General features: G+C 47.6%; 1 protein-coding gene across 6 annotated transcripts in view; it reads right to left on the bottom strand.

The window, feature by feature from the left end:
• Positions 1-26,958, bottom strand: part of LOC115138843 (DNA (cytosine-5)-methyltransferase 3A-like) — an 84,611-nt gene that overhangs the window by 35,809 nt on the left and 21,844 nt on the right. For all 6 annotated transcript variants that reach the window (XM_065025818.1, XM_065025820.1, XM_065025819.1 and 3 more), the window contains 2 exons: positions 12,726-12,769; positions 11,725-11,871 (listed from right to left, as the gene is read on the bottom strand). In XM_065025818.1, coding sequence (XP_064881890.1) covers positions 11,725-11,871; positions 12,726-12,769 — 191 coding nt within the window. The remainder of the gene's footprint in view (positions 1-11,724; positions 11,872-12,725; positions 12,770-26,958) is intronic.

The following is a 26,958-nucleotide window of genomic DNA, read 5'->3' as shown; positions in this document are numbered from 1 at the left end:
CACCAGTAGGATCAGGACTACCCACAGAGAGGTCAATCACCAGTAGGATCAGGACTACACACAGAGGTCAATCACCAGTAGGATCAGGACTACACACAGACAAGCCAATCACCAGTAGGATCAGGACTACACACAGAGAGGTCAATCACCAGTAGGATCAGGACTACACACAGAGAGGTCAATTACCAGTAGGTATAGGAGTCAGGACTACACACAGAGAGGTCAATCACCAGTAGGATCAGGACTACACACAGAGAGGTCAATTACCAGTAGGTATAGGAGTCAGGACTACACACAGAGAGGTCAATTACCAGTAGGTATAGGAGTCGGGACTACACACAGAGAGGTCAATCACCAGTAGGATCAGGACTACACACAGAGAGGTCAATCACCAGTAGGATCAGGACTACACACAGAGAGGTCAATTACCAGTAGGAATAGAAGTCAGGACTACACACAGAGAGGTCAATCACCAGTAGGATCAGGACTACACACAGAGAGGTCAATTACCAGTAGGAATAGAAGTCAGGACTACACACAGAGAGGTCAATTACCAGTAGGAATAGAAGTCAGGACTACACACAGAGAGGTCAATTACCAGTAGGTATAGGAGTCAGGACTACACACAGAGAGGTCAATTACCAGTAGGTATAGGAGTCAGGACTACACACAGAGAGGTCAATTACCAGTAGGATCAGGACTACACACAGAGAGATCAATTACCAGTAGGAATAGAAGTCGGGACTACACACAGAGAGGTCAATCACCAGTAGGATCAGGACTACACACAGAGAGGTCAATTACCAGTAGGAATAGAAGTCAGGACTACACACAGACAAGCCAATCACCAGTAGGATCAGGACTACACACAGACAAGCCAATTACCAGTAGGTAGAGGAGTCAGGACTACACACAGAGAAGCCAATCACCAGAAGGATCAGTGTGTTTCACACATTCTAGTAGTGAACTGACCTCAATGGGTGTAGCATTTCAATATCAACAAGTCAGGGAAAAGTAGCGTAAATTAAGCCTACCTAATGTTTACACAATTATGGTTAAAGAGCAGGAATATGGTAATTATAGCCGTGAACTACTAGATAAATCAGAACAGATCTCCCTTGAAATTTAGGTATTTTGACCACAATGGGACAACCTGGTAAAATAAAGGTTCAATTAAGACAAATAAAAACCAGATTCTAGAACCTTGCCATCCTAAACTTGTATAAACATTATTTTCTCAGTAAAAGTCCAGTCTGTTCACTGATACAAAAGCAAACAGGTTTCTCTTCCAAAAGAAAATGAAAGGAAAAATCCACTCCAAAAATATATTCTGATATTTTTAGCATTATTAGAGGCCATAAATGATATATATATATTTTTTGGCCCTAAATATTTTGCTTGTCAGCAGTCAATTTTTCACTTGCCACCTCAAAACCGGATCATCATGGTGTGGCAAGTGACATGTTGCTTCCTGAAAAACCTACAACCTGAAAACCTGAGCGCTGACATGCAAAACATTTTTGGGAATGTACTGTATCAACAGTGGACAAATGACAAAATTATTAAAATATCGTTTTTCAGTGGATTTTTCCTTTAATGCTAACCTGTATAAATAGCCTGTATAAATAACCTATATATCTGAATAAAGATACAAATCCTATACAATACTTTAGTGTCCACTGTCCAGCACTGGCGGCTGTTCACACAATACAAAAAGAAAACTGTAGTATAGAGCACTGCCCAATAATGTTTCTACCATGTTGTGCTGCTACCATGTTGTTCTGCTACCATGTTGTGCTGCTACCATGTTGTGCTGCTACCATGTTGTGCTACTACCATGTTGTGCTACTACCATGTTGTTCTGCTACCATGTTGTTCTGCTACCATGTTGTGCTGCTACCATGTTCTGTTGCTACCATGTTGCGCTGTTGCCATGTTGTGCTGCTGCCATGTTGTTGTCATGTTGTGCTGCTACCATGTTGTGCTGCTACCATGTTGTGCTGCTACCATGTTGTGCTGCTACCATGTTATGCTACTACCATGTTGTGCTACTACCATGTTGTTCTGCTACCATGTTGTGCTGCTACCATGTTGTTCTGATACCATGTTGTACTACTACCATGTTGTTCTGCTACCATGTTGTGCTGCTACCATGTTGTGTTGCTACCATGTTGTGCTACTACCATGTTGTGCTACCACCATGTTGTGCTGCTACCATGTTCTGTTGCTACCATGTTGCGCTGTTGCCATGTTGTGCTGCTGCCATGTTGTTGTCATGTTGTGCTGCTACCATGTTGTGCTGCTGCCATGCTATGTTGTCATCTTAGGTCTCTCTTTATGTAGTGCTGTGTTGTCTCTCTTGTCGTGATGTGTGTTTTGTCCTATATTTTTATTTAAAAAAATAGATTTTTTGCCTTTTGCCTTTTGGTAGGCCATCATTGTAAATAAGAATTTGTTCTTAACTGACTTGCCTAGTTATATAAAAGGTTAATTAAATAAATACAATTTAAATATCTGCTGACCAATAGCATCTCTCTATGTACTGTATTTGCTAGGCCCTGACGTCTCCAGGCAGTAGACAGAGGGAGAGTTCACTGGGTTTTGGTACCTGACACTGAACCAATCACACAGAGAGGACGAGAGAGAGGCCCTACAGCCCCTCTCACACTAAATTCCCAACAGCTGCACTCATCTTACTGCAGTCTGCCTCTCTCTCTCAATCAGGTTCTCTCTCTCTCTGTCACTTTCTCTCTCTCTCAGGTTCTCTCTCTCTGTCACTTTCTCTCTATCTCTATCAGGTCTCTCTCTCTCTCTCTCTCACTGTCACTTTCTCTCTATCAGGTTCTCTCTCTCTCTCCCTGTCACTTTCTCTATCTCTATCAGGTTCTTTTTCTCTCTCCCTGTCACTTTCTCTCTATCTCTATCAGGTTCTCTCTCTCTCTGTCACTTTCTCTCTATCAGGTTCCCTCTCTCTCTCGCTCTGTCACTTTCTCTCTCTCTCTACCAGGTTCTCTCTCTCTATCTCTATCAGGTTATCTCTCTCTCTCTATCAGGTTCTCTCTCTCTCTCTCTTTTTCAGTTTCTCTCTCTCTCTATCGGGTTCTCCCTCTATCTCTCTCTCTCTATCAGGTTCTCCCTCCCTCTATCTCTCTGTCTCTCTATCAGGTTCTCCCTCCCTCCATCTCTCTGTCTCTCTATCAGGTTCTCCCTCCCTCTATCTCTCTGTATCTCTATCAGGTTCTCCCTCTAGCTCTCTATTTCTCTCGCTCAGTCGCTGTCTATCTCTTTCTTTCTGTTGATCTCTCTCTTTGCCTTTCTCTTTTACACACAGCATATATCTCTCATAACACACACACACATGTGAAAACCCTTCCCTGCACTTATTCCAATGCTCTGGTGCAAAATCTTTCTCAGGTTTCTCTCACACTATGAGTGTCCCAGGGCTGACTGTAGTGTATCAAATAGTGGGTGCTTATATTTGTCCTGTTTCCTTTCATGTACAAGTGGGTAACCTGTACAAGTGTGAGGTGTGAAATGGAAATGGAATTTTTGCATATCCCAACTCTCCCTGAGACACCCTCAGAGAGATAAGGAGAGGGCTGGGAACAAACCCTAAGCCCCCGTCTGAGTCCCTTCCCTTCCTCCCTCTCTGCCTCTCGCCCTCCCTCCCTCCCTCCCTCCATACAGTAGGTCCTCAGGGAGAGGGGGTGGATGGGGAGGGGCTGGTGAGGCAGAGCAGAAACATGTGGTGTTCAATCAAGAGGCTCTGCTCTAGTTTATAAATATCTGCAGTAAGTAGTGGATGACTTCCTGGTTCAAAGCCCTCCTCAACCATATGTGTTAGAGTGTTGGTTCAGCTGGCTCAGCTAAAGGTTATACAGGAGGCAGGGGATTTGATGTGTAGAGGAGGGAAAATATGTCCTGTAAAAAAATAATAGTTTAAACACTGTTTTCTTCTAAGTCTATGATGGTAATAAACTTTTTACTAGGTTTTAGTTGAACACAGGAGTCAGGGGATGAGCAGAGTATAGAGGTGGTGTCCTCTTGGACGTGTGTTAGATTTAAACAAACTTGTGAATCAAACACACTGATTCAAACACTCTGAATCAAATAAACTTGTTAATCAAACACACTGATTCAAACACTCTGAATCAAATAAACTTGTTAATCAAACACACTGATTCAAACACTCTGAATCAAATAAACTTGTTAATCAAACACACTGATTCAAACACTCTGAATCAAATAAACTTGTTAATCAAACACACTGATTCAAACACTCTGAATCAAATAAACTTGTTAATCAAACACACTGATTCAAACATTCTGAATCAAATAAACTTGTTAATCAAACACACTGATTCAAACATTCTGAATCAAATAAACTTGTTAATCAAACACACTGATTCAAACACTCTGAATCAAATAAACTTGTTAATCAAACACACTGATTCAAACATTCTGAATCAAATAAACTTGTTAATCAAACACATTGATTCAAACACTCTGAATCAAACAAACTTGTGAATAATACACACTGATTCAAACAAACTGATTCAAACAAGCTGATTCAAACAAAATCCAAATATATTATCTACTTATAGTAATAAAGTTTTACTATGTTTTCTTATGCAGTCGAATAATTGATTTGGTGCCAAAGTCAAATCTGTTACAAGTGCACCTGTTGATACTGTGGACACAGTATGGCACAACAAAGGAATCTCTGCTAATCATTGACTGTAAAAATAAAAAATAAACTGACTTCAGACTCATTGATAATGTAACAGGCCATCTGGTGGGCCTACAACACAGTAAGTAAGTTACAGGTAGATTTTAAGGAAGTGAGAAAAACTTATGAACTCACTACTGTAAGTCGTTCTGGATAAGAGCGTCTGCTAAATGACAAAAATGTCAAATAGAAATGTAAAATCCTGTAGGCTACTGTACAGTACTGTTACAACGGTACTGTGGTGGCCATCTTGGCACGTTTTGGGGGAGTAACTGCTCTCTCCAGGGTGCTGCTAGTGGGTCATTTATCCTCAGAATCAATGGAAAGCTGACTCTACCAAACAATGGTGGGGGAGGAATAGAGTACAGGGGCTATAAGAACCAGATATTTGTCTCTGGCCTTTTTCCCAGTTGTAAATGCCCCCTTTTGGGGCCTCTCTCTCTCACGTGAGAGTGCAGCTACACCAGGCAGGCAGTCTGCAAGACAGGCTCTCTAGATCCACAGGAGAGAAAAAATAAAACGCACAGGAGGTAGTGGGGAGAGAGAGAGAGAGAGAGAGAGAGAGAGAGAGAGAGAGAGAGAGAGAGAGAGAGAGAGAGAGAGAGTGACAGAGAGAGAGAGAGAGAGACAATGCAGTCTTTATCATTTGACACACGCTGCCTACCACTGACAACTTCAGAAATACCAGCTAGCTAGCAGCACATATACACTATGTGCCAACTCAGAGATCAACATAGAAAATGACACCATGAATGGATACTAACAATAAGACCAGTAGGAAGGAAAAGTAGCTACTCCTGGTAAATGGTATCTTTGATGTTAAAAAGATGCTGAGTGTTGGTATAATGTACCATACAGACATACTGTCCTACACACTAAACTTGTCTCAAATATATACAGTACTGTACTGCACACAGGAAAGAAGGCAAACATAAGCAACAATGGAGAAACGACTAACTGCTATCAGCTAACTGCTATCAGCTAACTGTTATCAACTAACTGCTAACTAGTAACTGCTATCTGTTATCAGCTAAATGCTAACTACTAACTGCTAACTGTTATCAGATAACTGCTAACTGTTATCAGCTAACTGCTAACTATTAACTGATAACTGTAATCAGCTACCTGTTAACTGTTATCAGATAACTGCTAACTGTTATCAGCTAAATGCTAACTACTAACTGCTAACTGTTATCAGCTATCAGCTAACTGTTATCAGATAACTGCTAACTGTTATCAGCTAAATGCTAACTACTAACTGCTAACTGTTATCAGCTAACTGCTAACTACTAACGGCTAACTGTTATCAGCTAAATGCTAACTACTAACTGCTAACTGTTATCAGCTAAATGCTAACTACTAACTGCTAACTGTTATCAGCTAAATGCTAACTGTTATCAGCTAACTGCTAACTATTAACTGATAACTGTAATCAGCTACCTGTTAACTGTTATCAGATAACTGCTAACTGTTATCAGCTAAATGCTAACTACTAACTGCTAACTGTTATCAGCTATCAGCTAACTGTTATCAGATAACTGCTAACTACTAACTGCTAACTGTTATCAGCTAACTGCTAACTACTAACTGCTAACTGTTATCAGCTAAATGCTAACTACTAACTGCTAACTGATATCAGCTAACTGCTAACTGTTATCAGCTAAATGCTAACTACTAACTGCTAACTGTTATCAGCTACCTGTTAACTGTTATCAGATAACTGCTAACTGTTATCAGCTAACTGCTAACTACTAACTGCTAACTGTTATCAGCTAACTGCTAACTACTAACTGCACCTGGTTGAGATTAGTAGGTTAGTAGTTAATCGGTGGAAAAGCCCTCCACTCCTCTGACTGACATCCTGACTGTAGAGACATTTTGCAGAAGTCAACCTCTCTTGTCACGTGTTTGTTGTTCAGTACCCCATGAGGCCCCCAGTTCCTAGACAAATAATAAGAGCTGTTTCTTATCCATAGACTGGATCTATAACAGTTTCCACACATAATAGCAGCTTCATGTCTAGTGTTACCAGATGAAATAGACAACTACACGGTTAATATACAGGTATGGTCAAGGATTTGACCAAGTCATTTCTCTGACACAAAGATCTCCAACACGTCTACTCTGTAGTCAGGAACATTGAATTACTGTATACTGTATGACCAACTGGGTTGGTATTTGTAAAGCATTAATAAAACACAACCATTTCTTTCCCCACACAGGAAGAAATCAATTGGGATTCCCAGAGAGTTGTAAGCTAAAATGAATAATGTGATTCAACATTATAGTAAACAGACTGTTAGGATCATCAGATCATGATCATAGCTGCTTTCAGGCAGGTAATTAACCCTGAAACACCTTAACACACAGATGAACACAGCAGAGCCGTGTGTAGCAATGTGGTAACAGTATTCATTAGCCCTAATCGTTGTCATAATGCCCCACAATGGCTGTGTATTTTATTACTGGCCCAGGCGCGGGGTCACTCAGATACACACACACATTCGCACATGCCCAAGCACACACACACACATAACAAATGCCACACACACACACACACACACACACACACACACACACACACACTGAAAGACGCCATCTGGTCCCCATTGTATTGGGTCCTTTTAGGAGGCAAGTAGGAATAATATTCCAGGGTCAGTCATGAATACATGAACATAGTTCACTATGAATACACAAGTGGTATTGTTAAAACTGCCACCCGATGAGCTTGGTCAAATTACTTTCAAAAGGACTTGAAAATCTTTTAATCATCTTACAAGGAATTTCCATTAAGCATATCCCCCCTTCTACTTACTATGCCTGTAATATGTGGTTGTCCCACCTATTTACTTTATTAAGTGGCTCTAGATAAGAGTGTCTGCTAAATGACTACAGTGTAAAATGTAGACTTAAAACAGTCCACATGACAGAGAGAAGGGTTGAGGCCTAGCATTGAACGTCTTCCCAGTTCAACCGGTTCAGATATTCAATCTTTACACTACGAACTCTACAGCTGCTAAACCGTCTGTCAGAAACATAAGTATAATGCTTTTAGAACTATTCTGATCTAGAACGGGTGGCTGATAATGTACATAAAAGTGTCATGTATTGTGTAAGCAAGTAGCTTATCTAAACTGGGAAGAAAACCAAACCCTCCCGGGGAAAAAAATAGTAAAAACACAAGAAAACACAGCTAATGTGTGCATTAAAAACTCTTAGTGTTACTGCTGTAAAACAGGAAACAGTTTATGCACATTCCCCCCTGAGGATCACATTATTCTCATAAAAAAAAAAAAAAATAAAAAAAAGTTTTCTCTGCACTTGTGAAAATCACTGCTTTCACTTTCCTTTCATAAAGAGAGTGTTTCCCTTTAAGCTGCTGAGAGACAACAGATGGGCAGTAGCAACTCTAGTGGAAATACCCGAAGTCAGCATATTCCTCTTGCTGTATGCGGGTTCATGTCTAATGCACGCTCTCCACCACAATGTTAGCAAACAAATAATGCAATGCACATACCCATACACGCCGGCACACAATCCTTTTAATCCAATGTGGGGGCTGCAATTTATTTACCCCCCACTCCTGGGGTAGAGGAGATCACTCAATAAAAATAAAGAAAGAAGCATGAACATTTCTTTGTCTGGAAATTCAGGGTCAGGTGACTGAAGACAGGAATTCTGGTTGGCTAGAGAGGACTTGCAAAATGTTGGCAGAGAGCCAAGAGGCTGCCTTGCAAACAGTGCTGGAAATATGCTGCAAACCTCATCTTCATCCTCATATCCATAGCTGGGGCTGGGGGAGGGGTTAGGAGAAGAATGAGGGGTGGGAGGAAGGAGAGAAAAGTCCACTGTAAGACAAGGAACTTAAAAAGAGTGATCCCTCTCTTTCTCTGGGAGAAACGGAAGAACAGAGTAGAAAGGAATTATTCCCCTTTAAGCTAACCCTTTCAGTTCAGACAGCTCCTTTCCTTCTCAGTCAACTCCAGAATCACGGTGAACCTGATGCCTTGTCCCCAGCAGCAGCAACAACAACAACAACAACAGCCAAACCAGCCAGCTTATTCTTTACCTCTTCTGTTTAGTCCTGGGAAAAGGGCTTCTGCAATGCCATCACAACAAATCCATCCTTATGCAAATGTTCTCACAAAGAAATAAAATGTATATCACAATATACTGACTATTTCTTCTAACACATGCTTATTTTATGAAATGCCCTCTTTATGTTATCTTATGATTTTTAAAGCCGCTAGTTGAAAGAAAATCTGCTTCTATTTTTGTAAAATGAGAACTGCGGTGCCTAACCTCAGCTGCCTGTTTCTGTGGTTCTTTACCACGTTTCACTCGCCAGACCCCAGCATGTCCTGCTAATTTGCAAATAATTCCCCCCACCAGACACTCTTATGGGTTCTTCCCAAGCCTGCTCCAATGGCAGGGCTGAGGTTTGGAGGGGTGGGGTGAGAGACGAAATGGTAGCCCCCATCTTGTTGCCATGGACACAGCCACTCATTACGTAACAGTGACAGTCTCACTACAAGTTCTGGCCTTACTACCAGGAGTATTATAGTCTGATGTGAAGAGGAAGGAGAGAGAGGGGGGGAAGGAAGGAAGGAAGGAAGGAAGGAAGGAGAAAAAGGGAGAGAGAGAGAGGAGAGGGAGGGGAGAGCAAGAGAGCGAGGGAGGGAGGGAGAGAGAGGGGGAAGGATGGAGAGAAGGGGAGTTAGAAAGAGAGAGGAGGAGGGATGGAGGGGGAGGAGGGAGGGAGAGAGAGGGGAGTAGGAAGGAAGGAAAGGAAGGAAGGAAGGAAGGAAGGAAGGAAGGAAGGAAGGAAGGAAGGAAGGAAGGAAGGAAGGAAGGAAGGAAGGAAGGAAGGAAGGAAGGAGAGAGAGAGAGAGAGAGAGAGGAGAGAGAGAGGAGGGGTAGGTAGGTAGAGACAGAGGGGAGGAGGGATGGGAGAGAGGGATAGAGAGAAAGAGATAGGGAGGGAGGTAGAGACAGAGGGGAGGAGGGTTGGGAGAGAGGGATAGAGAGAAAGAGATAGGGAGGGAGGTAGAGACAGAGGGGAGGAGGGATGGGAGAGAGGGATAGAGAGAAAGAGATAGGGAGGGAGGTAGAGACAGAGGGGAGGAGGGATGAGAGAGAGGGATAGAGAGGAGGGGGTAGGGAGGTAGAGACAGAGGGGGAGGAGCGATGAGAGAGAGGGATAGAGAGGAGGGGGTAGGGAGGTAGAGACAGAGGGGAGGAGGGATGAGAGAGAGGGATAGCGAGGAGGGGGTAGGGAGGTAGAGACAGAGGGGAGGAGGGATGAGAGAGAAAGAGATAGAGTGGGAGGGAAACATTTCTAAGGATTTATGACATATTGTATTGAGAAAGAGTTATTAATGATCTGAAATGAAATCCCACAGCTTGAATTAGCAGTAGAGTACATTACATCACATTGGGTGAGTAGGAATGCTGTGTAGTCACATTCAGGAGGAGGCATGATTTCAGAAACTACCAATGCAATAGCCTGTTAAAGGGATGTACATTTGGCAGCCACATTACTGCAACATAAACTATAATAAAGTGGTTGTAACAACAGAAGAATGTGCTTATTAGTCTCGATATTGTAAATGAACTTAATTAGTCTTGATATCGTAAATTAACTTAATTAGTCTTGATATCGTAAATTAACTTAATTAGCCTTGATACCGTAAATTAACTTAATTAGTCTCGATATCGTAAATTAACTTAATTAGTCTTGATATCGTAAATTAACTTTATTAGTCTTGATATCATAAATGAACTTAATTAGTCTTGATATCGTAAATTAACTTTATTAGTCTTGATATCGTAAATTAACTTTATTAGTCTTGATATCGTAAATTAACTTTATTAGTCTCGATGTTGTAGATTAACTTGGTTTTCTCCAATTTCCAATTAGTTCATTACATGGCTAATAAACTTAAGCCCAGTTTGGATTCAGGTGGGGGCAAGATTAGTCTTTAACTGGTGCAAGTCCATGCCTATAATGTGACTTTGGGCTGTATAGTGGGAACCAAACTGAGGCAACAAAGCACAAAAGTGAGCAACAACATAGCGGTCATTTATCATTGGTCAACAATGGTGCCCTGAAGTAGGTCCTACAAAGACAGGAAGGAAACTGTGAACTCAACCAACCTACAAAAACAATGAAATAAATGGTATCTCTTTGATATATCAATGACCTATCAAATACACTTGGCTGTGAGAGAACCCAACAAATACCGTCCCACTTTGTTGAGAATGCCCTGTCTATTGGCCTATTGGAATCTTGGTAACCCTGCCAGACAGCTCTGGACTATTTGTGGTCCCTGAAACCAGGTTTGAATAACAGGATGGCTAGAGAGGACTGGGAACAAATCATCTCCATAACAAATCAGGGCCCACTAGGGCTGAAACCCAATGATTCAAATCTTTGGAGTCAGTCCTAGAGCCCACACATAAGCCCCACAATTGTGAAAGATATCAACATTGGGCACCCCCAAGACACATTGGGCACCCCCAGGGCTCATTGGGCACCCCAAGGGAACCCCCAAGACACATTGGGCACCCCCACAACACATTGGGAACTCCCAAGACACATTGGGCACCTCCAAGAAACATTGGGCACCTCCAAGACATATTGGGAACCCCCAAGATACATTGGGGACCCCCAAGACACATTGGGCACCCCCAAGACACATTGGGCACCCCTAAGACACATTGGGCACCCCTAAGACACATTGGGCACCCCAAAGACACATTGGGCACCCCTAAGACACATTGGACACCCCTAAGACACATTGGGCACCCCTAAGACACATCGGGCACCCCAAAGACACATCGGGCACCCCTAAGACACATTGGGCACCCCTAAGACACATTGGGCACCCCTAAGACACATTGGGCACCCCCAAGACACATTGGGCACCCTTAAGAGTCTAACCCTGCCTGAGACAGTGGCTAGCCAGCCATCCAGTGGGAGGTACTGTACTCACCTCCATCTTCCACTTGGCCAGCCACTCCTCCCTGGTCCTCTTGCTAATGTAATATGGGTCCCCGGCCTGGAAGGTTACTCTGGGAATGGGCCTCTGACGCAGACTGACGGAGCCACGCAGCCTGCCTGTCCCAGGGCCTCCAACTCCCTGTTTAAAGGTATACAAAGAAGAACACCGGAATAAAGATATTAACTAACGTACTTGTTTTCTGTTTGTTTGTTCTGCTTTTTGCAAGGTTGTAGAGGAGGAAGATGACTCAGGCAAACAGTTTCATGCTATCACTGCTGAAACTGCTGGCTAGTACTGTTGCTAGTTAGCCGGAGAAGCAATATTTTGCTCTTTGTCCTTTTTGGGGTGTGGGCGGAGGGGGGCTGCGTAGGGGGGGTGCTCCAGAAAAGGATGATGACTCATTGACAAAACTGCAGCCCAATGCAGACAATGTGTGACTGGTCAAACAGCAAGGAACACAAACGGTCTCTTCCAGAGCCCTGGCAACCCACTATACTGTCTCACTCTACCAATCACTGCCTGGTTTGGCGAGCCCGCTTAAGTCATTGGCCAACGCAAGGACCTTCTCATGTCGGACTGGGCACCAAGTGTATTTGATATCTCAGATCTATATGCCAATAGGTACCATTTCTTTCAAAAGTCCAGGACGTCATGATATTGTACAAATGATATTGTAAAAGGAGAACAGCACTTCCCCCTAGTTCAGCATCATCACCAGCTAACATCACAACCCCCAAAGGTCAGTCTGAAGAGGATACATCCCATTTCTCCAAACTTTTCCAGGAGGGTGTACTTGTGTACAGCAGTCTGAATGTTAGACTAGATCCTCCATAGGATTGATGTAAGCATCGGCTGGAGGGAGATTCTACCATTGTTAAATTGATGCGAGGAGCTGGAGAAGTGGGCTGACTGATTGACTGGTTGATGGATGGATGGATGGATTGATTGATTGATGATGTAACACAGTATAATGAAGACAGTGGATGACTTACCTGTTTCTTGGCTGTATCACCTCCATCCTCCTTCTGCTCCACATCTAGAGGGAAACACAGTGAGTGACACTGGAGCAATCATTCAATAACGTGTTCCTGTGGGCGAGCCAAAAGTCAGAGTAATCTCAGCACATAGGAGACGAGAGAGACTACAGCCACAGTCACCTTGGCATCGACAGAAAAAACAAAGCCACTCGGCAACACAGGACCAGTGGATCTCCTCAATCATTCATAAGAGTTCTACCTGACCTGTAGTTAGACACTTGTGGGCTAGCTGAGCTTGTCACAATAGCCTGTCACCTTAGCAGCGTATATCAAAGTCTGCTGGCTGGGTTAGAAGTCTATTCACCACATGGCATCGTTGTCTTAGGAAAGTTAGACGTGTCAGAACGACGTAGCTGTCTGAAGACAACGTCAATGGCCCCCCGAAGATGTCCTTAATTCACTCTGGTTCTCTCAGCTGCCAGGTAGAACCTAAAGCCACAGGTAAATGAACATCCCTGTTGTAGGCCCTTTTCTAACATCCCTGTTGTAGACCCTTTCCCAACATCCCTGTTCTAGGCCCTTTTATAACATCCCTGTTGTCGGCCCTTTCCCAACATCCCTATTCTAGGCCCTTTCCCAACATCCCTGTTGTCGGCCCTTTCCCAACATCCCTGTTGTAGACCCTTTCCCAACATCCCTGTTCTAGGCCCTTTCCCAACATCCCTGTTGTCGGCCCTTTTCCCAACATCCCTGTTCTAGGCCCTTTTCTAACATCCCTGTTGTAGGCCCTTCCCAACATCCTGTTGTCGGCCCTTTCCCAACATCCCTGTTCTAGGTAACAGGCCCTTTCCCAACATCCCTGTTGTCTAGGCCCTTTCCCAACATCCCTGTTCTAGGCCCTTTTCTTTCCCAACATCCCTGTTGTAGGCCCTTTTCTAACATCCCTGTTGTAGGCCCTTCCCAACCCTGTTGTCGGCCCTTCCTTTCCCAACATCCCTGTTCTAGGCCCTTTTCTAACATCCCTGTTGTCGGCCCTTTCCCAACATCCCTGTTGTCGGCCCTTTCCCAACATCCCTGTTGTAGGCCCTTTCCCAACATCCCTGTTGTAGGCCCTTTCCCAACATCCCTGTTGTCGGCCCTTTCCCAACATCCCTGTTCCCAACATCCCTGTTGTAGGCCCTTTCCCAACATCCCTGTTGTCGGCCCTTTCCCAACATCCCTGTTCTAGGCCCTTTCTAACATCCCTGTTGTAGGCCCTTTCCCAACATCCCTGTTGTAGGCCCTTTTCCCTGTTGTCGGCCCTTTCCCAACATCCCTGTTGTAGGCCCTTTTCTAACATCCCTGTTGTAGGCCCTTTCCCAACATCCCTGTTGTAGACCCTTTCCCAACATCCCTGTTAGGCCCTTTTCTAACATCCCTGTTGTCGGCCCTTTCCCAACATCCCTGTTGTAGGCCCTTTTCAACATCCCTGTTGGCCCATCCCTGTTGTAGGCCCTTTCCCAACATCCCTGTTGTAGGCCCTTTCCCAACATCCCTGTTGTAGGCCCTTTCCAACATCCCTGTTCCCAGGCCCTTTTCTAACATCCCTGTTGTCGGCCCTTTCCCAACATCCCTTTCCCAACATCCCTGTTGTAGACCCTTTCCCTAACATCCCTGTTCTAGGCCCTGTTTAGGCCCTTTCCCAACATCCCCTAGGCCCTTTCCCAACATCCCTGTTGCCCTTTCCCAACATCCCTGTTGGACCCTTTCCCAACATCCCTGTTGTAGGCCCTTTCCCAACATCCCTGTTTGTCGGCCCTTTCCCAACATCCCTGTTGTAGACCCTTTCCCAACATCCCTTCTAGGCCCTTTTCTAACATCCCTGTTCTAGGCCCTTTTCTCCCAACATCCCTGTTGTAGGCCCTTTCCCAACATCCCTGTTCTAGGCCCTTTCCCAACATCCCTGTTGTAGACCCTTTCCCAACATCCCTGTTGTAGACCCTTTCCAACATCCCTGTTTCCCTGTTGGCCCTTTCCCAACATCCCTGTTGTTGTAGACCCTTTCCCAAACATCCCTGTTGTAGGCCCTTTCCCAACATCCCTGTTGTCGGCCCTTTCCCAACATCCCTGTTGTAGGCCCTTTCCCAACATCCCTGTTGTAGGCCCTTTTCTAACATCCCTGTTGTAGGCCCTTTCCCAACATCCTGTTGTCGGCCCTTTCCCAACATCCCTGTTGTAGGCCCTTTCCCAACATCCCTGTTTAGGCCCTTTTCTAACATCCCTGTTGTCGGCCCTTTTCTAACATCCCTGTTGTAGACCCTTTCCCAACATCCCTGTTCTAGGCCCTTTTCTAACATCCCTGTTCTAGGCCCTTTTCTAACACAGGCCCTTTTCTAACATCCCTGTTCTAGGCCCTTTTCTAACATCCCTGTTCTAGGCCCTTTTCTAACATCCCTGTTCTAGGCCCTTTTCTAACATCCCTGTTCTAGGCCCTTTTCTAACATCCCTGTTGTCTGCCCTTTCCCAACATCCCTGTTGTAGACCCTTTCCCAACATCCCTGTTCTAGGCCCTTTTCTAACATCCCTGTTGTCGGCCCTTTCCCAACATCCCTGTTGTAGGCCCTTTTCTAACATCCCTGTTGTAGGCCCTTTCCCAACATCCCTGTTGTCGGCCCTTTCCCAACATCCCTGTTGTCGGCCCTTTCCCAACATCTAGGCCCCCAACCCTGTTGTAGGCCCTTTTCTAACATCCCTGTTCTAGGCCCTTTCTTCCCAACATCCCTTTTCCAAACATCCCTGTTGTCGGCCCTTTCCCAACATCCCTGTTGTAGACCCTTTCCCAACATCCCTGTTGTAGACCCTTTCCCAACATCCCTGTTGTAGGCCCTTTCCCAACATCCCTGTTGTAGGCCCTTTCCCAACATCCCTGTTCTAGGCCCTTTCCAACATCCCTGTTGTCGGCCCTTTCCCAACATCCCTGTTGTCGGCCTTTCCCAACCCTGTTTCTTTCCCAACATCCCTGTTGTAGACCCTTTCCCAACATCCCTGTTGTAGGCCCTTTCCCAACATCCCTGTACGTTTCTCCCCCTGGCCCTTTCCCAACATCCCTGTTGTAGGCCCTTTCCCAACATCCCTGTTGTCGGCCCTTTCCCAACATCCCTGTTGTAGGCCCTTTCCCAACATCCCTGTTGTAGACCCTTTCCCAACATCCCTGTTGTAGGCCCTTTCCCAACATCCCTGTTGTCGGCCCTTTCCCAACATCCCTGTTGTAGGCCCTTTCCCAACATCCCTGTTCTAGGCCCTTTCCCAACCCTTTCCCAACATCCCTGTTGTAGGCCCTTTCCCAACATCCCTGTTGTAGGCCCTTTCCCAACATCCCTGTTGTAGGCCCTTTCCCAACATCCCTGTTGTAGGCCCTTTTCTAACATCCCTGTTGTAGGCCCTTTCCCAACATCCCTGTTGTAGGCCCTTTCCCAACATCCCTGTTGTAGGCCCTTTCCCAACATCCCTGTTTGCCCTTTTCTAACATCCCTAGGCCCTTTTCCAACATCCCTGTTCTAGGCCCTTTCCCAACATCCCTGTTGTCGGCCCTTTCCCAACATCCCTGTTGTAGGCCCTTTCCCAACATCCCTGTTGTAGGCCCTTTTCTAACATCCCTGTTGTAGGCCCTTTCCCAACATCCCTGTTGTCGGCCCTTTCCCAACATCCCTGTTCTAGGCCCTTTCCCAACATCCCTGTTCCCTGTTGTAGGCCCTTTTCATCCCTGAACAGGCCCTTTTCTAACATCCCTGTTGTAGGCCCTTTCCCAACATCCCTGTTGTCGGCCCTTTCCCAACATCCCTGTTCTAGGCCCTTTTCTAACATCCCTGTTGTAGGCCCTTTCCCAGCATCCCTGTTCTAGGCCCTTTCCCAACATCCTGTTGTCGGCCCTTTCCCAACATCCCTGTTGTAGGCCCTTTTCTAACATCCCTGTTGTCGGCCCTTTCCCAACATCCCTGTTGTAGACCCTTTCCCAACATCCCCTTTCCCAACATCCCTGTTGTAGGCCCTTTCCCAACATCCCTGACCCTTTCCCAACATCCCTAGGCCCTTTCCCAACATTAGGTCGGCCCTTTAACATCCCTGTTGTTCATCCCTGGCCCTTTTCTAACATCCCTGTTCTAGGCCCTTTTCTAACATCCCTGTTCTAGGCCCTTTTCTAACATCCCTGTTCTAGGCCCTTTTCTAACATCCCTGTTCTAGGCCCTTTTCTAACATCCCTGTTGTCTGCCCTTTCCCAACATCCCTGTTGTAGACCCTTTCCCAACATCCCTGTTCTAGGCCCTTTTCTAACATCCCTGTTTGTCGGCCCTTTCCCAACATCCCTGTTGTAGGCCCTTTAGGCCCTTTCCCAACATCCCTGTTGTAGGCCCTTTCCCAACATCCCTGTTGTAGACCCTTTCCCAACATCCCTGTTGTGCCCTTTCCCAACCCTTTCCCAACATCCCTGTTGTAGGCCCTTTCTAACATCCCTGTTGTAGGCCCTTTTCTAACATCCCTGTTGTAGGCCCTTTCCCAACATCCCTGTTTAGGCCCTTTTCTAACATCCCTGTTGTCGGCCCTTTCCCAACATCCCTGTTGTCGGCCCTTTCCCAACATCCCTGTTGTAGACCCTTTCCCAACATCCCTGTTCTAGGCCCTTTTCTAACATCCCTGTTGTAGGCCCTTTCCCAACATCCCTGTTGTGCCCTTTCCAACATCCCTGTTGTCGGCCCTTTCCCAACATCCCTGTTGTAGGCCCTTTCCCAACATCCCTGTTGTCGGCCCTTTCCCAACATCCCTGTTCTAGGCCCTTTTCAACATCCCTGTTGTCGGCCCTTTCCCAACATCCCTGTTGTCGGCCCTTTCCCAACATCCCTGTTGTAGACCCTTTCCTAACATCCCTGTTGTAGGCCCTTTCCCAACATCCCTGTTGTCGACCCTTTCCCAACATCCCTGTTGTAGGCCCTTTTCTAACATCCCTGCCCTTTCCCAACATCCCTGTTCTAGGCCCTTTTCTAACATCCCTGTTGTCGGCCCTTTCCCAACATCCCTGTTGTCGGCCCTTTCCCAACATCCCTGTTGTAGACCCTTTCCCAACACCCTTCCCCAACATCCCTGTTTGCCCTTTCCCAACATCCCTGTTGTAGGCCCTTTTCTAACATCCCTGTTGTAGGCCCTTTCCCATCCTGTTGTCGGCCCTTTCCCAACATCCCTGTTGTCGGCCCTTTCCCAACATCCCTGTTTAGGCCCCCAACATCCCTGTTGTAGGCCCTTTCCCAACATCCCTGTTGTAGGCCCTTTCCCAACATCCCTGTTGTAGGCCCTTTCCCAACATCCCTGTTGTCGGCCCTTTCCCAACATCCCTGTTGTAGACCCTTTCCCAACATCCCTGTTGTAGACCCTTTCCCAACATCCCTGTTGTAGGCCCTTTCCCAACATCCCTGTTGTAGGCCCTTTTCTAACATCCCTGTTGTAGGCCCTTTCCCAACATCCCTGTTCTAGGCCCTTTCCCAACATCCTGTTGTCGGCCCTTTCCCAACATCCCTGTTGTAGGCCCTTTCCCAACATCCCTGTTGTAGGCCCTTTTCTAACATCCCTGTTGTCGGCCCTTTTCTAACATCCCTGTTGTAGACCCTTTCCCAACATCCCTGTTCTAGGCCCTTTTCTAACATCCCTGTTCTAGGCCCTTTTCTAACATCCCTGTCCTAGGCCCTTTTCTAACATCCCTGTTCTAGGCCCTTTTCTAACATCCCTGTTCTAGGCCCTTTTCTAACATCCCTGTTCTAGGCCCTTTTCTAACATCCCTGTTCTAGGCCCTTTTCTAACATCCCTGTTGTCTGCCCTTTCCCAACATCCCTGTTGTAGACCCTTTCCCAACATCCCTGTTCTAGGCCCTTTTCTAACATCCCTGTTGTCGGCCCTTTCCCAACATCCCTGTTGTAGGCCCTTTTCTAACATCCCTGTTGTAGGCCCTTTCCCAACATCCCTGTTGTCGGCCCTTTCCCAACATCCCTGTTGTCGGCCCTTTCCCAACATCCCTGTTCTAGGCCCTTTTCTAACATCCCTGTTGTCGGCCCTTTCCCAACATCCCAACATCCCTGTTGTCGGCCCTTTCCCAACATCCCTGTTGTGGACCCTTTCCCAACATCCCTGTTGTAGGCCCTTTTCTAACATCCCTGTTTAGGCCCTTTCCCAACATCCCTGTTCTAGGCCCTTTTCTAACATCCCTGTTGTAGACCCTTTCCCAACATCCCTGTTGGCCCTTTCCCAACATCCCTGTTGTCGGCCCTTTCCCAACATCCCTGTTGTAGACCCTTTCCCAACATCCCTGTTGTCGGCCCTTCCCAACATCCCTGTTTCGGCCCTTTCCCAACATCCCTGTTGTAGACCCTTTCCCAACATCCCTGTTGTCGGCCCTTTCCCAACATCCCTTTCCCAACATCCCTGTTGTAGGCCCTTTCCCAACATCCCTGTTGTAGACCCTTTCCCAACATCCCTGTTGTAGACCCTTTCCCAACATCCCTGTTCTAGGCCCTTTCCCAACATCCCTGTTGTAGGGCCCTTTTAGGCCCTTTCTAACATCCCTGTTGTAGGCCCTTTCCCAACATCCTGTTGTCGGCCCTTTCCCAACATCCCTGTTTAGGCCCTTTTCTAACATCCCTGTTGTCGGCCCTTTCCCAACATCCCTGTTGTAGACCCTTTCCCAACATCCCTGTTGTAGACCCTTTCCCAACATCCCTGTTGTACGCCCTTTTCTAACATCCCTGTTGTAGGCCCTTTTCTAACATCCCTGTTGTAGGCCCTTTCCCAACATCCCTGTTCTAGGCCCTTTCCCAACATCCTGTTGTAGGCCCTTTCCCAACATCCCTGCCCTTTCCCAACATCCCTGTTGTAGGCCCTTTTCTAACATCCCTGTTGTAGGCCCTTTCCCAACATCCCTGTTCTAGGCCCTTTCCCAACATCCTGTTGTCGGCCCTTTCCCAACATCCCTGTTGTAGGCCCTTTTCTAACATCCCTGTTGTCGGCCCTTTTCTAACATCCCTGTTGTAGACCCTTTCCCAACATCCCTGTTCTAGGCCCTTTTCTAACATCCCTGTTCTAGGCCCTTTTCTAACATCCCTGTTCTAGGCCCTTTTCTAACATCCCTGTTCTAGGCCCTTTTCTAACATCCCTGTTCTAGGCCCTTTTCTAACATCCCTGTTGTCTGCCCTTTCCCAACATCCCTGTTGTAGACCCTTTCCCAACATCCCTGTTCTAGGCCCTTTTCTAACATCCCTGTTGTCGGCCCTTTCCCAACATCCCTGTTGTAGGCCCTTTTCTAACATCCCTGTTGTAGGCCCTTTCCCAACATCCCTGTTGTCGGCCCTTTCCCAACATCCCTGTTGTCGGCCCTTTCCCAACATCCCTGTTCTAGGCCCTTTTCTAACATCCCTGTTGTCGGCCCTTTCCCAACATCCCTGTTGTCGGCCCTTTCCCAACATCCCTGTTGTAGACCCTTTCCCAACATCCCTGTTGTAGACCCTTTCCCAACATCCCTGTTGTCGGCCCTTTCCCAACATCCCTGTTGTCGGCCCTTTCCCAACATCCCTGTTGTAGGCCCTTTTCTAACATCCCTGTTGTAGGCCCTTTCCCAACATCCCTGTTCTAGGCCCTTTTCTAACATCCCTGTTGTCGGCCCTTTCCCAACATCCCTGTTGTCGGCCCTTTCCCAACATCCCTGTTGTAGACCCTTTCCCAACATCCCTGTTGTAGACCCTTTCCCAACATCCCTGTTGTCGGCCCTTTCCCAACATCCCTGTTGTCGGCCCTATCCCAACATCCCTGTTGTAGACCCTTTCCCAACATCCCTGTTGTCGGCCCTTTCCCAACATCCCTGTTGTAGGCCCTTTTCTAACATCCCTGTTGTAGGCCCTTTCCCAACATCCCTGTTCTAGGCCCTTTTCTAACATCCCTGTTGTAGGCACTTTTCTAACATCCCTGTTGTCGGCCCTTTCCCAACATCCCTGTTGTCGGCCCTTTCCCAACATCCCTGTTGTAGACCCTTTCCCAACATCCCTGTTCTAGGCCCTTTCCCAACATCCCTGTTGTCGGCCCTTTCCCAACATCCCTGTTGTAGGCCCTTTTCTAACATCCCTGTTGTAGGCCCTTTCCCAACATCCTGTTGTCGGCCCTTTCCCAACATCCCTGTTCTAGGCCCTTTTCTAACATCCCTGTTGTCGGCCCTTTCCCAACATCCCTGTTGTCGGCCCTTTCCCAACATCTCTGTTGTAGACCCTTTCCCAACATCCCTGTTCTAGGCCCTTTCCCAACATCCCTGTTGTCTGCCCTTTCCCAACATCCCTGTTGTAGACCCTTTCCCAACATCCCTGTTCTAGGCCCTTTTCTAACATCCCTGTTGTCGGCCCTTTCCCAACATCCCTGTTGTAGGCCCTTTTCTAACATCCCTGTTGTAGGCCCTTTCCCAACATCCCTGTTGTCGGCCCTTTCCCAACTTTCCCAACATCCCTGTTCTAGGCCCTTTCTAACCCTTTCCCAACATCCCTGTTGCCCTTTCCCAACATCCCTGTTTCCCAACATCCCTGTTGTAGACCCTTTCCCAACATCCCTGTTGTCGGCCCTTTCCCAACATCCCTGTTCCCAACATAGGCCCTTTCTAACATCCCTGTTGTAGGCCCTTTCCCAACATCCCTGTTCTAGGCCCTTTTCTAACATCCCTGTTGTCGGCCCTTTCCCAACATCCCTGTTGTCGGCCTTCCCAACATCCCTGTTGTAGACCCTTTCCCAACATCCCAGGCCCTTTCCCAACATCCCTGTTCTAGGCCCTTTTCTAACATCCCTGTTGTCGGCCCTTTCCCAACATCCCTGTTGTCGGCCCTTTCCCAACATCCCTGTTGTAGACCCTTTCCCAACATCCCTGTTGTAGACCCTTTCCCAACATCCCTGTTGTAGGCCCTTTCCCAACATCCCTGTTGTCGGCCCTATCCCAACATCCCTGTTGTAGACCCTTTCCCAACATCCCTGTTGTCGGCCCTTTCCCAACATCCCTGTTGTAAGGCCCTTTTCTAACATCCCTGTTGTAGGCCCTTTCCCAACATCCCTGTTCTAGGCCCTTTCCCAACATCCCTGTTGTCGGCCCTTTCCCAACATCCCTGTTGTAGACCCTTTCCCAACATCCCTGTTCTAGGCCCTTTCCCAACATCCCTGTTGTCGGCCCTTTCCCAACATCCCTGTTGTAGGCCCTTTTCTAACATCCCTGTTGTAGGCCCTTTCCCAACATCCTGTTGTCGGCCCTTTCCCAACATCCCTGTTCTAGGCCCTTTTCTAACATCCCTGTTGTCGGCCCTTTCCCAACATCCCTGTTGTCGGCCCTTTCCCAACATCCCTGTTGTAGACCCTTTCCCAACATCCCTGTTCTAGGCCCTTTTCTAACATCCCTGTTCTAGGCCCTTTCCCAACATCCCTGTTGTCGGCCCTTTCCCAACATCCCTGTTCTAGGCCCTTTTCTAACATCCCTGTTGTAGGCCCTTTTCTAACATCCCTGTTGTAGGCCCTTTCCCAACATCCCTGTTGTAGGCCCTTTCCCAACATCCCTGTTGCCCTTTCTAACATCCCTTTTCTTTCCCAACATCCTGTTGTAGGCCCTTTCTAACATCCCTGTTGTAGGCCCTTTTCTAACATCCCCTAGGCCCTTTCTAACATCCCTGTTCTAGGCCCTTTTCTAACATCCCTGTTCTAGGCCCTTTTCTAACATCCCTGTTCTAGGCCCTAACATCCCTTTCTAACATCCCTGTTGTCTGCCCTTTCCCAACATCCCTGTTGTAGACCCTTTCCCAACATCCCTGTTCTAGGCCCTTTTCTAACATCCCTGTTGTGCCCTTTCCCAACATCCCTGTTGTAGGCCCTTTTCTAACATCCTGTTCTAGGCCCTTTCCCAACATCCCTGCCCTTTCCCAACATCCCTGTTGTAGGCCCTTTCCCAACATCCCTGCCCTTTCCCAACATCCCTGTTCTAGGCCCTTTCCCAACATCCCTTTCCCAACATCCCTGTTGTCGGCCCTTTCCCAACATCCCTGTTCTAGGCCCTTTTCTAACATCCCTGTTGTCGGCCCTTTCCCAACATCCCTGTTTCGGCCCTTTCCCAACATCCCTGTTGTAGACCCTTTCCCAACATCCCTGTTGTAGACCCTTTCCCAACATCCCTGTTGTCGGCCCTTTCCCAACATCCCTGTTGTCGGCCCTTTCCCAACATCCCTGTTGTAGGCCCTTTCTAACATCCCTGTTGTAGGCCCTTTCCCAACATCCCTGTTCTAGGCCCTTTTCTAACATCCCTGTTGTCGGCCCTTTCCCAACATCCCTGTTGTCGGCCCTTTCCCAACATCCCTGTTGTAGACCCTTTGCCAACATCCCCCTTTCCCAACATCCCTGTTGTCGGCCCTTTCCCAACATCCCTGTTGTCGGCCCTATCCCAACATCCCTGTTGTAGACCCTTTCCCAACATCCCTGTTGTCGGCCCTTTCCCAACATCCCTGTTGTAGGCCCTTTTCTAACATCCCTGTTGTAGGCCCTTTCCCAACATCCTGTTGTCGGCCCTTTCCCAACATCCCTGTTCTAGGCCCTTTTCTAACATCCCTGTTGTCGGCCCTTTCCCAACATCCCTGTTGTCGGCCCTTTCCCAACATCCCTGTTGTAGACCCTTTCCCAACATCCCTGTTCTAGGCCCTTTTCTAACATCCCTGTTCTAGGCCCTTTCCCAACATCCCTGTTGTCGGCCCTTTCCCAACATCCCTGTTCTAGGCCCTTTTCTAACATCCCTGTTGTAGGCCCTTTTCTAACATCCCTGTTGTAGGCCCTTTCCCAACATCCCTGTTGTCGGCCCTTTCCCAACATCCCTGTTCTAGGCCCTTTTCTAACATCCCTGTTGTAGGCCCTTTCCCAGCACATCCCAACATCCTGTTGTCGGCCCTTTCCCAACATCCCTGTTGTAACAGGCCCTTTCCCAACATCCCTAGACCCTTTCCCAACATCCCTGTTCTAGGCCCTTTTCTAACATCCCTGTTCTAGGCCCTTTTCTAACATCCCTGTTCTAGGCCCTTTTCTAACATCCCTGTTCTAGGCCCTTTTCTAACATCCCTGTTCTAGGCCCTTTTCTAACATCCCTGTTGTCTGCCCTTTCCCAACATCCCTGTTGTAGACCCTTTCCCAACATCCCTGTTCTAGGCCCTTTTCTAACATCCCTGTTGTCAGCCCTTTCCCAACATCCCTGTTGTAGGCCCTTTTCTAACATCCCTGTTGTAGGCCCTTTCCCAACATCCCTGTTGTCGGCCCTTTCCCAACATCCCTGTTGTCGGCCCTTTCCCAACATCCCTGTTCTAGGCCCTTTTCTAACATCCCTGTTGTCGGCCCTTTCCCAACATCCCTGTTGTCGGCCCATTCCCAACATCCCTGTTGTAGACCCTTTCCCAACATCCCTGTTGTAGACCCTTTCCCAACATCCCTTTCCCAACATCCCTGTTTGCCCTTTCCCAACATCCCTGTTCCTTTTCAACATCCCTGCCCTTTCCCAACATCCCTGTTGTCGGCCCTTTCCCAACATCCTGTTGTAGACCCTTTGCCAACATCCCTGTTGTAGACCCTTTCCCAACATCCCTGTTGTCGGACCCTTTCCCAACATCCCTGTTGTCGGCCCTATCCCAACATCCCTGTTGTAGACCCTTTCCCAACATCCCTGTTGTCGGCCCTTTCCCAACATCCCTGTTGTAGGCCCTTTTCTAACATCCCTGTTGTAGGCCCTTTCCCAACATCCCTGTTCTAGGCCCTTTCTAACATCCCCTTTTCTAACATCCCTGTTGTCGGCCCTTTCCCAACATCCCTGTTGTCGGCCCTTTCCCAACATCCCTGTTGTAGACCCTTTCCCAACATCCCTGTTCTAGGCCCTTTCCCAACATCCCTGTTGTCGGCCCTTTCCCAACATCCCTGTTGTAGGCCCTTTTCTAACATCCCTGTTGTAGGCCCTTTCCCAACATCCTGTTGTCGGCCCTTTCCCAACATCCCTGTTCTAGGCCCTTTTCTAACATCCCTGTTGTCGGCCCTTTCCCAACATCCCTGTTGTCGGCCCTTTCCCAACATCCCTGTTGTAGACCCTTTCCCAACATCCCTGTTCTAGGCCCTTTCCCAACATCCCTGTTGTCTGCCCTTTCCCAACATCCCTGTTGTAGACCCTTTCCCAACATCCCTGTTCTAGGCCCTTTTCTAACATCCCTGTTGTCGGCCCTTTCCCAACATCCCTGTTGTAGGCCCTTTTCTAACATCCCTGTTGTAGGCCCTTTCCCAACATCCCTGTTGTAGGCCCTTTCCCAACATCCCTGTTGTCTTTCCCAACATCCCTGTTCTAGGCCTTTTCAACATCCCTGTTGTCGGCCCTTTCCCAACATCCCTGTTGTAGCCCTTTCCCAACATCCCTGTTGTAGACCCTTTCCCAACATCCCTGTTGTAGACCCTTTCCCAACATCCCTGTTGTCGGCCCTTTCCCAACATCCCTGTTGTAGCCCTTTCCCAACATCCCTGTTGTAGGCCCTTTTCTAACATCCCTGTTGTAGGCCCTTTCCCAACATCCCTGTTCTAGGCCCTTTTCTAACATCCCTGTTGTCGGCCCTTTCCCAACATCCCTGTTGTCGGCCCTTTCCCAACATCCCTGTTGTAGACCCTTTCCCAACATCCCTGTTGTAGACCCTTTCCCAACATCCCTGTTGTCGGCCCTTTCCCAACATCCCTGTTGTCGGCCCTATCCCAACATCCCTGTTGTAGACCCTTTCCCAACATCCCTGTTGTCGGCCCTTTCCCAACATCCCTGTTGTAAGGCCCTTTTCTAACATCCCTGTTGTAGGCCCTTTCCCAACATCCCTGTTCTAGGCCCTTTCCCAACATCCCTGTTGTCGGCCCTTTCCCAACATCCCTGTTGTAGACCCTTTCCCAACATCCCTGTTCTAGGCCCTTTCCCAACATCCCTGTTGTCGGCCCTTTCCCAACATCCCTGTTGTAGGCCCTTTTCTAACATAGGCCCTTTCCCAACATCCTGTTGTCGGCCCTTTCCCAACATCCCTGTTCTAGGCCCTTTTCTAACATCCCTGTTGTCGGCCCTTTCCCAACATCCCTGTTGTCGGCCCTTTCCCAACATCCCTGTTGTAGACCCTTTCCCAACATCCCTGTTCTAGGCCCTTTTCTAACATCCCTGTTCTAGGCCCTTTCCCAACATCCCTGTTGTCGGCCCTTTCCCAACATCCCTGTTCTAGGCCCTTTTCTAACATCCCTGTTGTAGGCCCTTTTCTAACATCCCTGTTGTAGGCCCTTTCCCAACATCCCTGTTGTAGGCCCTTTCCCAACATCCCTGTTGTAGGCCCTTTCCCAACATCCCTGTTGTAGACCCTTTCCCAACATCCCTGTTCTAGGCCCTTTTCTAACATCCCTGTTCTAGGCCCTTTTCTAACATCCCTGTTCTAGGCCCTTTTCTAACATCCCTGTTCTAGGCCCTTTTCTAACATCCCTGTTCTAGGCCCTTTTCTAACATCCCTGTTGTCTGCCCTTTCCCAACATCCCTGTTGTAGACCCTTTCCCAACATCCCTGTTCTAGGCCCTTTTCTAACATCCCTGTTGTCAGCCCTTTCCCAACATCCCTGTTGTAGGCCCTTTTCTAACATCCCTGTTGTAGGCCCTTTCCCAACATCCCTGTTGTCGGCCCTTTCCCAACATCCCTGTTGTCGGCCCTTTCCCAACATCCCTGTTGTCGGCCCTTTCCCAACATCCCTGTTCTAGGCCCTTTTCTAACATCCCTGTTGTCGGCCCTTTCCCAACATCCCTGTTGTCGGCCCTTTCCCAACATCCCTGTTGTAGACCCTTTCCCAACATCCCTGTTGTAGACCCTTTCCCAACATCCCTGTTGTCGGCCCTTTCCCAACATCCCTGTTGTCGGCCCTTTCCCAACATCCCTGTTGTAGGCCCTTTTCTAACATCCCTGTTGTAGGCCCTTTCCCAACATCCCTGTTCTAGGCCCTTTTCTAACATCCCTGTTGTCGGCCCTTTCCCAACATCCCTGTTGTCGGCCCTTTCCCAACATCCCTGTTGTAGACCCTTTGCCAACATCCCTGTTGTAGACCCTTTCCCAACATCCCTGTTGTCGGCCCTTTCCCAACATCCCTGTTGTCGGCCCTATCCCAACATCCCTGTTGTAGACCCTTTCCCAACATCCCTGTTG

Source organism: Oncorhynchus nerka, linkage group LG12, assembly GCF_034236695.1.
Source record: "Oncorhynchus nerka isolate Pitt River linkage group LG12, Oner_Uvic_2.0, whole genome shotgun sequence".
NCBI classification, from domain to species: Eukaryota; Metazoa; Chordata; class Actinopteri; order Salmoniformes; family Salmonidae; genus Oncorhynchus; species Oncorhynchus nerka.
Note: the sequence above shows the minus strand (reverse complement) of the source record. Positions and strands in the feature narration are given on the sequence as shown.